The sequence below is a fragment of the Plodia interpunctella genome, chromosome 17 (genome assembly GCF_027563975.2).
Source record: "Plodia interpunctella isolate USDA-ARS_2022_Savannah chromosome 17, ilPloInte3.2, whole genome shotgun sequence".
Taxonomy (NCBI): Eukaryota; Metazoa; Arthropoda; class Insecta; order Lepidoptera; family Pyralidae; genus Plodia; species Plodia interpunctella.
Window position 1 is genome coordinate 5,939,098 of NC_071310.1, and position 15,310 is coordinate 5,954,407.

General features: G+C 33.4%; 5 protein-coding genes across 11 annotated transcripts; 2 read left to right on the forward strand and 3 right to left on the reverse strand.

The window, feature by feature from the left end:
- Positions 1 to 686: 686 nt before the first annotated feature.
- Rpt2 (Regulatory particle triple-A ATPase 2) lies at positions 687 to 4,723 on the reverse strand. Its single transcript, XM_053757792.1, has 9 exons — positions 4,589 to 4,723; positions 4,200 to 4,487; positions 3,924 to 4,094; positions 3,503 to 3,631; positions 3,047 to 3,232; positions 2,768 to 2,868; positions 2,525 to 2,621; positions 2,146 to 2,355; positions 687 to 985 (listed from the first exon to the last, which is right to left on the reverse strand). Exons 1-9 carry the CDS (start codon positions 4,589 to 4,591, stop codon positions 851 to 853), a joined length of 1,320 nt encoding a protein of 439 aa, XP_053613767.1. The 5' UTR covers positions 4,592 to 4,723; the 3' UTR covers positions 687 to 850.
- A 336-nt stretch (positions 4,724 to 5,059) lies between these two features.
- Positions 5,060 to 8,602, forward strand: Srp54k (Signal recognition particle 54k). The gene is made up of 7 exons (XM_053757782.1): positions 5,060 to 5,355; positions 5,462 to 5,638; positions 5,765 to 5,994; positions 6,241 to 6,391; positions 6,941 to 7,089; positions 7,373 to 7,634; positions 8,060 to 8,602. Exons 1-7 carry the CDS (start codon positions 5,278 to 5,280, stop codon positions 8,516 to 8,518), a joined length of 1,506 nt encoding a protein of 501 aa, XP_053613757.1. The 5' UTR covers positions 5,060 to 5,277; the 3' UTR covers positions 8,519 to 8,602.
- Positions 8,603 to 9,240: 638 nt separating this feature from the next.
- LOC128677144 (uncharacterized protein) lies at positions 9,241 to 12,493 on the forward strand. 3 transcript variants are annotated; one of them, XM_053757783.2, is made up of 7 exons: positions 9,241 to 9,428; positions 9,563 to 9,762; positions 9,950 to 10,233; positions 10,315 to 10,635; positions 10,841 to 11,057; positions 11,190 to 11,502; positions 12,362 to 12,493. In XM_053757783.2, exons 1-7 carry the CDS (start codon positions 9,375 to 9,377, stop codon positions 12,383 to 12,385), a joined length of 1,413 nt encoding a protein of 470 aa, XP_053613758.1. In that variant the 5' UTR covers positions 9,241 to 9,374; the 3' UTR covers positions 12,386 to 12,493. The 3 variants fall into 3 exon arrangements, with proteins under 3 accessions (XP_053613758.1, XP_053613759.1, XP_053613760.1); XM_053757785.2 differs by having other exon boundaries at positions 9,243 to 9,428; positions 9,574 to 9,762; XM_053757784.2 differs by lacking the exon at positions 12,362 to 12,493 and having other exon boundaries at positions 9,242 to 9,428; positions 11,190 to 11,511.
- LOC128677152 (uncharacterized protein) lies at positions 11,504 to 14,922 on the reverse strand. Of its 5 annotated transcripts, none has more exons than XM_053757800.1 (6): positions 14,782 to 14,922; positions 12,935 to 13,021; positions 12,760 to 12,827; positions 12,416 to 12,659; positions 12,035 to 12,286; positions 11,504 to 11,842 (listed from the first exon to the last, which is right to left on the reverse strand). In XM_053757800.1, the coding sequence occupies exons 2-6, from the start codon at positions 12,968 to 12,970 to the stop codon at positions 11,636 to 11,638; spliced, it is 807 nt and encodes a 268-aa protein (XP_053613775.1). In that variant the 5' UTR covers positions 12,971 to 13,021; positions 14,782 to 14,922; the 3' UTR covers positions 11,504 to 11,635. The 5 variants fall into 5 exon arrangements, with proteins under 5 accessions (XP_053613775.1, XP_053613774.1, XP_053613773.1 ...); XM_053757799.1 differs by lacking the exon at positions 14,782 to 14,922 and adding an exon at positions 13,745 to 13,763; XM_053757798.2 differs by lacking the exon at positions 14,782 to 14,922 and adding an exon at positions 13,283 to 13,411.
- Positions 14,133 to 15,310, reverse strand: spn-B (spindle B). The gene has a single exon (XM_053757796.2). The coding sequence runs from the start codon at positions 15,143 to 15,145 to the stop codon at positions 14,192 to 14,194; it is 954 nt and encodes a 317-aa protein (XP_053613771.1). The 5' UTR covers positions 15,146 to 15,310; the 3' UTR covers positions 14,133 to 14,191.

Sequence of the window (15,310 nt, forward strand, 5' to 3'; positions counted from 1 at the left end):
CACTCATGATATTTTTCAGTTTAGTGAAGAAGTGTCCCCTTCGGACGTGTCAGATTTTTAAATTAGCCGGATTTTACGTCAAATCATTATGACAATTTTTTTTTTAAGATAAATGACAGATGATATTTAACATTACGTTCAGAAATTGAATTAACTTCACCATACCACAGACTATAGATCTTTATTTATATATAGATACTTTATGCCAAAGTACTTTGCTCAGATATAAAAACATTTGAGAGGGTGTGTGCATGGATTTAATAAGTACTTCGTACAACGGAGTACCTACTAATTCCATGGGTATGTAGTAATATTAAATCCTATATGTATGTTTGATATTCACGCAAAATATAATGGACCGAATGTTATGAAATTATGTACACGGGTAGAATATAACCTGGAATAACACAGAGGGTAATTTTATCATCATCAGCTTTTTACCTGATTTAAATGAGGTTAATGGAATTAGTAGGTATTCCGACTTACTAATTCCATGGAAAGATTTCATATGTCCTTCATGTCATTGTATCCTACCTATAATACCATATAAGATATACCTAACATATTATATGGTATTATAGGTAGGTATATATCTAAACAGTATTGTAAAATTAGATATATAGATTTTGCGAGATCTGAGGAGCCGACGATGGACCAGTTCATTTTACGGGGAAGAAAAATATATATTACTGTGAATTATTTATTCATATATTGAAGGCTTTCTCGATACATTTAATTATTATCTGAAATATAGGTTCTTCTAAGTTTTTAACATACATAGATACCAGATCTATGAGAAGTAAACATGAAGGAAAATATATTTCAAATAAACGGAATAAACAATACTATTTTAAAGATACAATCCTTCTGGTGTGCCCTCCTTCTTTCTGTAGAGAACACTTTCTTTAGATTTCTTGAAGTCTTCATTGGTGACTTTCATACGACGCTCCCTAAGGGCCATCAAACCGGCTTCAGTGCAAATAGCCTAAAAACAAAACTCAAATTATGTGGCAAATAGAGATACAGTGGAGCCCCAAATTTTCAAACAGCTTTTTTTTGCATTCATATTGTAGTATACTTGCGAGATTACGTGCACCGACCTCGCACGTAATTGTACATCACAGTCACATGACTGATGCTCCAATGTCTGTGTGTCTCGCCGTGCCGTAAATAACTGAGCGCTTGCTCGCAGTGCTATGACTTATATGACATTAGTGGGGAGGAAGTGAATATAGGCATACACTACCCACATAATTTATTAATAAAAAAAAATGTAATCTTTTGATAAACTAGTTTACCTATATAAAGTAAAAAAGTAAAAAATTATTTATTCTCTTCAACAATCGTACACGGGAAATACAGAAAAGTAACAGTTATAAATAAACATACTTAAATACGATTGTAGAAGACTGGAGACTGATGAAGGCGGGGCCTGTGTTACAGTTCTCCAGTGCTCCCTTCGTATTTCTAATTTACTATAATATCAGTACATTGTATAGTTTCATATTATTTTAACAGTAACAATGTGAAGAAAGTAGACTCTTTAATAACATGAGGCACTCAATTTATTCAATATTAATATGTGCATATCGTTAGCAGGATGGAGATAAATTATGTACTATAACCATATAAATAAAATAAATAATAATAGGTATATGGTTAATGTTAGTGAGAGAAGTTTATTGAAGGGTGACCAAGAGATTTTCAGTTTCTTCATAGTTTAGGTTGAGTAAGTATTTAAAGATTAGTTGTTTGCAGGAGAATTTCGAAAGAGATAAAATGTGCAGAGAAGCTTGGAGTTTATTATATAGGAATGGACCTGAGAAACAGAAAAAGCGGTGGGTAAATCGTGTATTGAAAACAGAGGAGGTGGCTACAATACGGTTTCGCAGAGGTAAATTGGGGTTAAAAGGAGTAATTGTGTGCTGTTGTAGGATGGTGTATAATATGTATAACTGACGAACAGAAAGAACTTGACAATATTGATATAACTCATTTGTCGGGAATAAAAATGGTTTAAACGTGCAGACTTTTAGTAGGGCTCTTTGCGCTCGTTCTACTTTAATCAAGACTGTTTATATCAATAATCATATTCTTCATAAAATGACATCATAAATTAATTTCTTGTGGGTATGTTATTTTTACCTTAATATCAGCACCAGAAAGGTCATCTTTAGACATAATTAGTTCAGACAAGTTCACATCATCAGCAAGGGTCATTCTGGAAGTGTGGATGGTGAAAATCCTTCGCTTTGTCTTCTCATCAGGTAGAGGGAACTCAATCTTTCGGTCGATACGACCCGGGCGTATGAGAGCCGGGTCTAGAGTCTCTATTCGATTTGTAGCCATGATAACCTAAAATAAAAAAAATATTAAAAAATAGTTGTGTACAATTTCATTCCTCTAATCTAGAATGTAAAAAAATTGATACACAAAAATGTTGCTAAGTGTCCCACAAGTGGACCATAAAAAATATTTAATGGTTTAAAAATTAATTCACATAAATCTAATGTAACTAACTTACTTTAACATCACCTCTAGAGTCAAAGCCATCAAGCTGATTCAGCAGCTCTAACATAGTCCGCTGGATTTCTCTCTCACCACCAGAATTTGAGTCATAACTGCAAAAAATAACATGTAAGTATATTATAACTAATATGCAAAATCAATTACTGATTCTAAAATAAAATTTAAATACACTCAATTTATCTTGAAATATCCATGGAAGACTGGCTAGACATAAATAAAAGTATTTTCATAAATTTACCGTTTAGTACCAACAGCATCAATTTCATCAATGAAAACAATAGATGGTGCATGTTCTTCAGCCACCCTGAACAACTCACGAACTAGTTTTGGTCCATCTCCCTTAAAAAATTAAAAATGTTATTAACAGAAATCATAAAATATAGATACCAATATTGGGTAAAAAATAAATTCACTTTGAAATGATAATTTCATATCTACACTAAATTTACTTCTCCATATTATATGTAAAAAAAATCTTAGGAATTCTTTTTTAATAGAAAGTTTTCTATTTACTTACCAAATACTTTTGGATGAGTTCTGAGCCTACAACACGTAGGAATGTAGCCGAGGTCTGGTTAGCGACAGCTTTAGCCAACAGGGTCTTGCCTGTACCAGGGGGACCATACAGAATGACACCTTTGGGAGGTTTGATGCCCATTTCTTCATAGTACTCAGGGTGAGTCAATGGCAATTCTACTGATTCCTGTAAAATTATGACAGAAGTGTGAAGCTAGATTTCTTCATCACTCTTTCAAAAGAAGCCTGGCTTGTCAACCATGAATATTGGACACACTGGATAATGTTGCACTTCATTATATTTTAGAGATTGTATTGGGCCCTGAGCTCCAACATTATACAATTAAAAAGTAACTGTGAAAATGCTTAAATGAGAGGACACTTAGAAATCATTCTTTAACAACAGCTTTGGTTCTAAATTACTAAATGTATTCATGAATTTAAATAAAAAATGCACCTTTATTTCCTGAATCTGTGTATCCAATCCACCAATATCAGCATAAGTTTCCTGTGGTGCCTTTTCTAACTTCATGACAGATACCATTGGATCTGTGTCATCACCTAACACACCCACCACTGCATGAACCTATTTAATAAATGAGAATGAAATATCACACTTCAATATTTAAAAACTGGAAACAAATGGAATAATGGCATTAATTTATGTTTCTAACAAATTAGTTATCTACTAATATAATAAAACAAAGAATATGAAAACATTTATATTCCATACTTAAGCTACTATAAATAGGAATCCTCCGTCTACCAATGACCCTGTTTACAGCACACGAAATAAGAAATTCTTAGACTAAGATCATAGAACATCAAAGCAGTTTGGCTACAGATTTACAAATCTAAGTAAAGCAGACAATCCTTACCTTGTGATTTAGCAAGACAGAGCAGCCTGGTTCCAGTTGATCTTTATCCACAAAGGACAAGATGCTCACATAATGTTCACTGCCCACTGAAGTAGACACAATAGCATGGTTGTCATCTATAATCTCCTCGAGGTTGCCCACAGACATTGGTGTCCCTCTCAGGTCATCAACCTGATGAAGATAAAACAAAATGTTAAGTGCTATGTACTATATGTTTTACTATTCTTTTGTTATTTTTTAATGTACTTTCATTGAATAAAATTTTAGTTTACATACTTTGGACCTTTCTTCTTCGATCTTCTCTTCTTGTGGCTTTAGTCTTTCTTGATTACGAATAAATTCTTCTTCCATCAATAAGTAGTCCTTTATTCTCTCCAGCTTTAATAATTTTAGGCGACATCTTGTATGAGGAGTTACTTGAGGCAACTTGAGAGCCGCGTCTGGTCCCTTTGCTTTACGTTTTTTCTTACCCACTCTAGTAGGAATTGGGGGTTCATATTTTTTCTTCTTATCCTTGTCATCTTTCTTGTCTCCACCGCTACCTCCACCTGACTGGTTCTGACCCTATAAACAGTATTCGACTTGTGAGAAGTAATTTTAATATAGAATAAGAATACCCTGAAGTGATTTATAAATTTATGACAAACTATAAGAATAAAACTTACCATTTCAGTTAATTAATCCAATATATTTATTTTATTCAGAAAACACAAAATCCATTGACGATTACAAAGCGAAATTTATATATTTTAAATCATTCATTCTTTTTCATAATCAATCATTCTCTAGACATTCATTCATTTCTTGTCTTTGGACATAGCGATGTTGCAGGTTGTCTGTTTATCGTTTTTTTTTATCGATAAACAGACAATCTATTTATTTATCTATCTATGTATTAATTGTTATCTTCATTGTAATACAGTACGATTCACTTGACTGCTAGGCGCACGGAAAAATAAACACAGGTGGAAACACGGGCTAGACGCTAGCCACGGGTGCTATTTGATATGATTGACTAAAGAAAATAATAATGTTAACCCCATTATTATTTCAATGCTGCCTGGGTGTTTTCCGGATTTGATTCTTGACGTGTCAAATTGTCGCTGTCGTGTACCAGTCTTGTCAAAATTTAATGTCAATAATTTATTTCTGTCAGTTTCTTCGATTTTGTGTTCATTTCATGCATGGATTGTGAATTTTACGGATTTGTAATTAGAAATATATATCGGGGACAGTTTCCTTCTTATTAATATGATCTAAAATGTCACAAAACAGTATCTTCTATGCAACTGACCTGTTAAAATAATCTAGTGATACGTTATAATTGTATATAGTGGCAAAATAAATATTCAAGATGGTTTTAGCAGATTTAGGTCGTAAAATAACAACTGCCTTGCAGTCTCTTAGCAGGGCTACTATCATTAATGAAGAAGTAAGAATCTATACTTAATTGATACATATTTTCCATTTCACATTCCATCCTATATCGTTTGTTACCTATTCATACTCAACAAAACTAATCCATTCACTTATTTCAGGTTTTGAATTCTATGCTGAAACAAATTTGTGCTGCTTTATTAGAAGCTGACGTTAATATCCGTTTAGTAAAGAACCTTCGTGAGAATGTACGTGCCGTCATTGACTTTGATGAAATGGCTGGAGGGCTCAATAAGAGGAGGATGATACAGTCAGCTGTTTTCAAAGAACTGGTCAAAGTGAGTTTATTTTTTAATATTCTTAAAGCAATTAACTTACATTAAGAAAGATATGTCTTCATGTGCAACTTTGACTAGACACTATAATGCTTATGTTGACAAATATACCTTCAATGATTATTTCAGCTTGTCGACCCTGGAGTGAAACCCTACCAGCCTATTAAAGGCAAACCCAATGTCATCATGTTTGTGGGTCTACAAGGGTCAGGAAAAACAACAACATGTACAAAGCTGGCTTACCATTACTTGAGGAAGAACTGGAAGTCATGTTTAGTCTGTGCTGACACCTTTAGAGCTGGTGCCTATGATCAGGTCAAGCAGAATTGTACTAAAGCCAGAATACCATTCTATGGAAGGTTAGTACCTCATGTGTATTAAGACATTATTCTTTTTATTCTATTTATTGTGTGATCACAAAATAAAAGTTGTGCCATATCCAACAGCTTTTTAAAACCTTTTGGAATTTTCATTGGTAATAGAAACTCTTTTCTTTTAACATAGTTTCTTTGTGGAACACCCTCAAATATTACAACTCCCATAAATAAAATAAATCCAATACCTGGATTTGAAAAGACAAAGATTCAACAGTTTTTTTTTTTCAGCTACACAGAAGTGGACCCTGTTGTGATAGCCACAACTGGTGTGGACATGTTCAAAAAGGAAGGCTTTGAAATGATTATTGTGGATACAAGTGGTCGCCACAAACAGGAGGAATCTTTGTTCGAGGAGATGTTGGCAGTTGCTAATGCCATTGTAAGTATTCTCAGGTTAAATCTATTAATAGCACTAGTACTTGACTGTGTGCTATAATGAAGTCAATAACAAGATAGTCTTTATAGATGCATCTGCTATTAAAATAAAATGTCGTGACTATACCAAGAATATGTGAATTTTATTGAACTTTAATAATTGAATAGTATATTTAATTTTCAAATTAAACCATCATTGCTGTTGTTCTTAGAGGCAACATTTCATGTGGGCTGTAGATAGAATTGTCTGACACAGTCTCCCTTAGCCCATAAGAAAGGTGGAATAGGAAAAGGTAAAAAATATGTGAATTATTATTGAATGAATAATGATAGTGAAAAATAGAGATAAAAATATAGAGAAATGTCATTTCTTTTGCAAAGTAGTAGGTATAAGAAAACCTAATAATATAACTATTATGTGAAGTCTGTTAAGGTTAAACCTTGAAGTGTACACCGCCAGAACACCTAGATTTAGCCAGCTGGACCTAGATGTGGCTAGTTTTGGTGGGCTACTGAGGTTTAGCCATAACATATCTATATCTTTGTGTAACAGAAACCAGACAACATTATATTCGTCATGGACGCAACAATAGGTCAGGCTTGTGAAGCCCAAGCCAGGGCTTTCAAAGACAAAGTGGACATCGGTTCTGTTATTATCACCAAGTTGGATGGACACGCCAAGGGTGGTGGAGCTCTATCGGCGTAAGTATATTTCAATACATATTTAGATATTCTTCAAGGTGAAACTGCGATCAAAATTTGTTGAACTTATCATTTGGAATGTTGTTTCTTATAGTATATACATATAATAGTAGCCGTTGCCTGCAAGTCCGCCCGCGGCAAAAGTAGCCTATGTCATTCTTCACCCTTCCAATTATTTCCACACCAAAAATCACAATTTCATTGCTCCACTTACTTTATGGTTCCATACATAAGAATAAATCTCTACACAAGTGAATTCTAATCAGATAATTACTTTTTATAGAGTTGCAGCCACCCAGAGTCCTATCATCTTTATAGGAACAGGAGAACACATTGATGATTTAGAGCCATTCAAGACAAAGCCTTTCATAAACAAGCTGCTGGGCATGGGTGACATTGAAGGCCTGCTAGATAAAGTCAATGAGCTCAAGTTGGATGATAATGATGAGCTGTTAGAAAAACTTAAGCATGGGCAGTTCACTCTCAGAGCTATGTATGAGCAGTTCCAGAATATTATGAAAATGGGACCTTTTTCACAAATCATGGTAATTGTTTTAACTACATATTTTAAGCAATCTTCATCAATAAATCCACTGTTGAATCATACAACATTCAATTCACAATAGTCAGCATAGACAGAGAAGCTTTACTAACTATATATATATATATATATATATATATATATATATATATATATATATATTGTTAGTAAAGTTTCTCTGTCTGTTGTATGATTCAACAGTGGATTTATTGATGTCAATTCACAATAGTCAGCATAGACAGAGAAACTTATATATATATATATATATATATATATATAGGCTATGTTAGCTCATTAGTTTTCTTTGTCTTTGGGTAACCAGTATCATTTATATTCAGATCATATTCATTTTTATAATTCTTACCCTTTTGCTTATTCTTACACTTTTACTACAGAAGTAAACCTTAAATCTTAATTTTTATTTAACAGGGAATGATACCAGGATTTTCTCAAGACCTTATGTCCAAAGGTAGTGAACAGGAATCAATGGCGAGGTTGAAGCGCCTTATGACCATCATGGACTCTATGAATGAAGGGGAATTAGACCATCGCGATGGCGCTAAGCTATTTACAAAGCAACCCACCAGAATTACCCGCGTCGCACAAGGCGCTGGAGTCACCGAGAGAGATGTCAAAGACCTCATTGCTCAATATACCAAGTTTGCTGCGGTTGTCAAAAAGATGGGCGGTATCAAGGGACTCTTCAAAGGCGGCGATATGGCGAAAAATGTTAATCAAACTCAAATGGCGAAACTCAATCAACAGATGGCTAAAATGATGGATCCTCGTATTTTACAGCAGATGGGAGGCATGTCGGGGTTGCATAACATGATGAAGCAGTTGCAACAAGGATCTAGTGGAATGAGTAGTTTAATGGGTGGGAAATGACAGTAGGTTGTTATGCTTTTAAGCCTGTTTGTTTTACTATACTTACTCCATATTAATCAATAAAGGATAATGTACTCTATAAAATAAGCCCTTATTTTGGCCTTAATTCTTCGACATGAACGAAGTAGCAGACTCACTCGCGCATACGGGGGTGCGCGCTATAGTTGGCAAATATTAAAGTGGTTCCCTGCACCTACCAGATTTATGAAAAGAGGCCTATATGCTCGGCAATCGTAAAAGAAAAGAGATAATTAAAATCAGCGCCATTTCTTCCGTTGTACGCATACAAGAAAGGGAAACTCATTTTAATAAATACACGAATGTTTGCGTAATGCCGGCTACACACTATCGTGGAGAAGTTCGCCGAACTTTGACGGATTCGGCTAACATTGCTGTTCATGCATTCGCGTTCGACGATAGTGTGGAGCCTATATAACATATTTACATGAGTAGTTTTAACGTGTTAGTAAGCTAAAGTATGTTTTGTCTCTTTATGTCAATGGCAAATATTATAAAGTGCGATAGTAACAAAATATATTTTAGGGTCATTTCACCCATTTCCCCAAGACTACTCGTACATAGTTTTTTTCATTTCTCCTTTTTCCCATCTTCTCTGCAGTTCTATGTACAACCGGGTCGTCGTCGATGAGAACCTACAAAGTGGCTACCTATCGTCATGGTCATGGCCTGATTGGACTAAGGAAATAGAAAAAAAATACTGTCATTTTTTTATCTGTCAGTGTGTTCATGTCACCACTATCATTTTCTTTATCTTTAGCATAAAGTTACAATGTTACAGTTTTGGTAAAGAAAAGAATAAGAATTACATCTTTTAGGTTTCATTAAATTACAAGTTATGTCCTTTGTATATGCGGGATTTCAGAAATTACGCTGTTGTTTAAATGCAAGAGTAAGTAACCATGGGCAATGTATAACCTAAAACATAATGTTCTTATTTCTGTTTCATCATAGTAGATATAATGCAAAACGATATGAAGTGCTGATGATGAAATTATTAAAATAATATCAGTAAGAATATTGTAGTTTTATTGCAGCGTAACTGTTACTAAACGACGAAGAATGAGATCCAAAACAGACATGGAATTGAAAAGCAGAGAGAACCCGATTGTGATTAAATTGGACATTGAAAAGATCAAAGACATATTTACGCCAGAAGCTTTAGATCTGAAAAGGTTTTTTGATCAGTATCAATATGAATTACGAGTAGCAGGGGGTGCTGTGAGGTATTATAACTATATTTACTATATGTTACTGTTCATAATATATTAGTTCATTCACACTAACATACACAGCATCATACAGATAGAGCTATTTCGATTTGGATTAAAATTTGTTGTTATCTGAACCATTTTTATAAATTAGTATGTTCTTACTCAATATTTTTCTTTATTAATGGTATCATTATTTTAGAGATTTGTTGATGGGTCTCAAACCAACAGACCTTGATTTTGCCACAACAGCCACCCCTCAACAAATGAAGGATATGTTTACTGCTGAAGGGGTTCGTATGATCAATATGAATGGTGAGAAACATGGGACAATCACACCCAGGATCAATGATAAGGAAAACTTTGAGGTCACTACCCTTAGAATAGACATGGTGACTGATGGCCGGCATGCAGAAGTGGAATTTACCACAGACTGGAAACTCGATGCTAATAGAAGAGATCTCACAATAAACTCTATGTTTTTAGGTAGTATAACATTCTATTCATAGTAGAATCTTTCATTTCTGATAACAGTATTTGACTGCTCTGTATATTATATAATTACAGGTTTTGATGGCTCTGTATACGATTATTTCTTTGGTTATGAAGATTTGCAAAAAAGAAGGGTAGCCTTTGTTGGAGATCCTGATGTCAGAGTCAAAGAAGATTATTTGAGGATAATGCGATACTTCAGATTTTATGGAAAGATTGCTAAATCACCAGATGCCCATGAAGAAGAAACATTGAAAATATTGAAAAATAACGCTGACGGACTGCAAAATGTATCCGGGGAAAGAATTTGGGTAGAACTTAAAAAAACACTGCAGGGAAGATTTGCCGGAAGCTTGTTAAAGATAATGCTAGAAGTTGGATTGGGAAAGAATATAGGTAAGGTAATTTTTTGAACAAATCTTACCATCTTTTATCTTTATTTCCATTTCTATGTTTTAAAGAGTATGTGTTTTGGGATAGATTACCCAATATTATCAACTAATGTTATCATGAATTTTAATTTAAGACACCTACATACAAGATATTTGGTCTGGATCTATAAGTAAGACTAATTTCTTGATATGAAAAGTTTATTATTTAGGGCTACCTGAACAACCCAATGTGGAAGAACTTGACAGAGTCCTAAAGAGGGCCGACCACTTGCATTTACATCCAATCACATATTTAGTGGCTCTACTGAAAGATATGGATGAAGTTACAGTGCTCCACAACCGATTGAAGTTCTCTGGATATGATAGAGACCTTGCCTATTTTTTGGTAGAACATAGAGGTGATAAAGTCCATGACAAACCATTGTTGTAAGTATAGAATTCATGTCTGCTTGCCTATTTATTAGCTTTATATTGACTGGCTGAAAACAAACCAACTGGCCAGTATTTTTACAAAATCTCACAAGTGGATAATTGCTTTAATAATTTTGTTTTCAACAGGCCATATGAGAAATTAGTTTTAAATACAAAGATAAAACAAAAGGATGCAGTAGAGTATGTCAAAGAAGTATTAAAATATAGAGGAGATGAAAATCTTTTAGAGAAATTCAATAAATGGGAAATTCCAAGGTTTCCTGTCAGTGGAAAAGTTCTAAAGGACAACAATGTGCCACCTGGGAAGATGTATGGAATTATCATAAGCAAATTAAAAGAAATTTGGGTAGATAATGAATATGCACAAACAGCAGATGATTTGGTGAAGTTTCTGCCAACTGTCATGGAAGAACTTGAGAGAAAAAAGAAAATAAAGCAAGTAAAATAAAATATGATTTTTATTTGATAACTGCCAAGTATATATAAAAGATAATAATTATACATTTACAACTTATTCTAAATGCATAGGTAGTAGAATTTATAAATTTTAGTATGATAATTGTTTATACTTCCTACTGATTTTTGGGAGGTTTGTAAAGCTCATATCTGTCACAGCCGTCATCATCATCCTTGTGTTCCAGAAAGCACCTCTTGCAAAATAAATAATGGCAACCCAGACACCTCATTTTAGCATCTTCATTACAAATTTCACAGAAAGGTAACTCATCATTTTCTTTTGGAGAAACTTGATTATCCTCTCGAGATGATTCTATTTTTATCTGAAAATTAATAAATCAAGGTTAAGTTTTAAAAAGTAAAAGTACCTGTCAGTCATGCAGAATTGAGACAATATATAAACAATTGTTTGATCTTTGCACTGGTTAGATATGTTAAACTTCATCTGCAAGGAATAATTTTTTAAGGCCCTTTATTTGAGTTTAAACAAAAAGGTTAATAGTATGGCAAATTACCTTTTCAACAATTTTCTTGATAATCTCATCTTCATCTTCAGAATCAGATGCCTCCTTAGCAGGATCATTCTTTGTTTTTGTTGCAAGGCTACTATCTTTTAGTTTCTGAACCCTCATTTCCATGTCACTAACCAGAGCATCAAACTCATCCTTGTACTGTCCATCAATTTGAGCTTGTGCCATATATTGTTTTAGTAAATCATTAGCTTGTTCTTGCTCAGTTCTTGTTTCTGGGACTATAGGACATATATTCTGGAATATGTATACATAATTATATAGTACCTTAGTTCTGGTTATAAAATGATATTACCATGTTATTCATTACAGACAAGTCAAACTTCTTTTGCATAAAGGAAATGTGTCATTGATTGCTGTATTTACCTTACTTTGCAAAGTGTTAACTGGCACTCCCCTAAGGTTGGCTAATCTCTGCTGCAACTCTGCATCAGAAGTAGAAGGTACTTCTCCTTTAATATTTTTTAACCTAATGGCTATTTCTTCTTCTTGTGTCATTTTTGGTGTAGTATCTTGTTTTAATTTCAACAATCTAGCATGTATTTCTTGATCTTGCGAGCTAGTGCCACCATTATCACAATGAACATCATTTCTGTTAAGACCTATTCTTCTGCAACAATGATAACATAAATAAATTTGTAATCTTTCTTTTATTGAGAGGTATTGAATCAATTGCAGTTGAAAAAGTTATACAGCCTATTTAAACTTACTTATAGTAAGCATCGGGAGGTTCAACTATCTTAGGAGCATTTGTTGTTTTTGCACATTTCATGCAGACCTGTAAAAATAATATACTGTAGCAGTGGTAACTTTACATTTTGAAAATCACAGCAAATATTATTTTGGGTAAGATGAACCAAAGCTGTAGTAGGTTACGACTCATACCTTTGCTTCAGCCTTTAATTTCTCAACATATATCATGTTATCTAAACATTTTGAACAGTAGCTAAAACCACAACTTGGGCACCCTTTCTACAAAGAAACGAAATAAATATTTGTAAACATTTCACATTTACATTTTTTTGTAAGTACTTGAATACCTAGGTCTCAATAAATAACACACGTAATACGTAAATGTAAATAAAAATTAGAAACTTTTGAACGGATATTAGTTAAAATACCTCTTTTCGAAAAAAATTATAAGGTTTTGCACAAGAATTGCAAGACATGTTTAATCAGGTAGGTAGGTATTAAATTATGTGGTAGGTATTAATTTAGTAGGTAGGTATTAACTTATCTGTAGATAAAATTTTTAATTTATTTTAACAAAGAAATACAAAAAGCAAAGCAAGCAAGCAATTTTGCTAAAATTGTTGACTGCACTACTGTAACTTGTGCTACTGCACTACTAAACTGTCAATGTCAAGTTTGTCCTGTCTTTGTCAAATTCTAGATTTGTCTTTTTTTTCTATTTGCCATGGGTCTTGGCGACTTTTCGGCCGTCAAAATGTTTTCTTTTTTCGTAACATTAGTAGTACAGTACCTATTAGGCATGGGTCGTACTCGCAAAATCCGATACTAGGGCTACTTGGTGCGAGTACGCGTTAATACTAGCACCAAAAACGAGGTTTTAAAATAACATTCGTAAGAATATTAAACCCATAATTATTCTTCGATTCATAGAAAATTTCTCTGTCTATGAAATTGTTGTATTGAAATAAAAACTACAGAAAACATTGAAACTTATATACCTACCAACTACTTTATCTCTTTTAGGAAAAAACTAGTTTACAGGCTAAATATTTATTTGGCGATACTACAGTATCTGTACCCTGCAGCAAATCTGTAATAATAATAATAATTCTTAGAATTAAGTAGTATATATGTACTACTAGTAGAGTACCTACTAATTCCATATAATAAATCCATTTATTTCAAGTACCTAAGAAGAGAATCGCTAATCAAAGTCTAATAATGAGCCAACAAGATGTTTTGTTGAGTCAATAATCAACAAAAAAGTACAATGGGCCTCATGATTGTAGGTATTGTAGATTAACTATCTTAGAAGGCAAAAGGGGAAGCTTTTGTCCACTATTGTGACCCTAGTGGGACACTTAATAGGCTATTTAAAAAAATATAATAGTGTAACTTCATATTTCTTTACTCATAGATATATTTTATAGGCTGTAGATAATATATTATTTAAATTGCAATGATACCTAGTTCTGTTATTACAAATTTAATTAGACTGTTAGGCACATCAGGTGCAAACATTACATGAGCCTCTCTAATGTAAACTTCACCTTTACTTTTTACTGTATTATCGCATGTAATTGTTCTAACATCTATGCAAGAGGTAGTTTTTTTAATCCATATTCTGGTGGAAATCATGTTAGACCATGCAAGGCCTAAGGAAGGTAATAATTCAACATTTTCATTAAATGAAGCAGACACCTGGTTTATACAAAGTATAGCCAAATCGAATATTTTTGCGATTTTTAACAATGTAACTGCCACTTCCCTCAATTCTTCAGCCCGTTGTATATAATTTGTGATTTCGACACGGAAAGGTGCTGCTATTGAATCAATGACAATTAATGCTGGCTTATGTTTAGTGAGTAGCTTTGGCAGGCGTACTCTTATACATGATAGCAAATCTTGAGCTTCTGTTACATGTTCAACAAAAATATTTTCTCCATAATCTATGTCCGGATTGTACGTCAGTAAACCTTTTTTTAATTGTTCAAATCTTTTAACAGGGAATAAATCTTCTGTACATATCAGAACACTACCTTTTTGCCAATTATTTAATGCAGACTGCATTGCCAGTTGAGTTTTTCCACACCCACTTTCACCATACACTTCAGTAATAGTACCTCTTCTGTATCCACCTTTGAGAATGTCATTTAGAGCATCACATCCTGTGGTAATCCTCACATCTGTTTCTAATAGATCACTTGTAATAATTTTCGGACAGAAGTGATGGCAAACAATGTTTTTTATTAATAAAATGTCTTCATTACACAGATTTGTAAACTTTCTCATTTCATTTATAGATAGAATACTAATTTCTTTAATTGTACAAATGTTAGCTCGTTCTAATACGTCATGTAATTTGGAAGGTAGCAAATCTTTTAAGGTTGGCATCGTATACATGTACCTATTGTATTCTATAATTAATTTTAGATTACAGAATTTTTACCAATTTTTGTAGGTACCTATACCTCCAACGAAGAAAACTTTGAAAATAATAATACTTTCTAGGTACCTAGGTGGTTAGGTGTAGGCACCTCCCTCACTTTACTCTTATAATTCAAATAA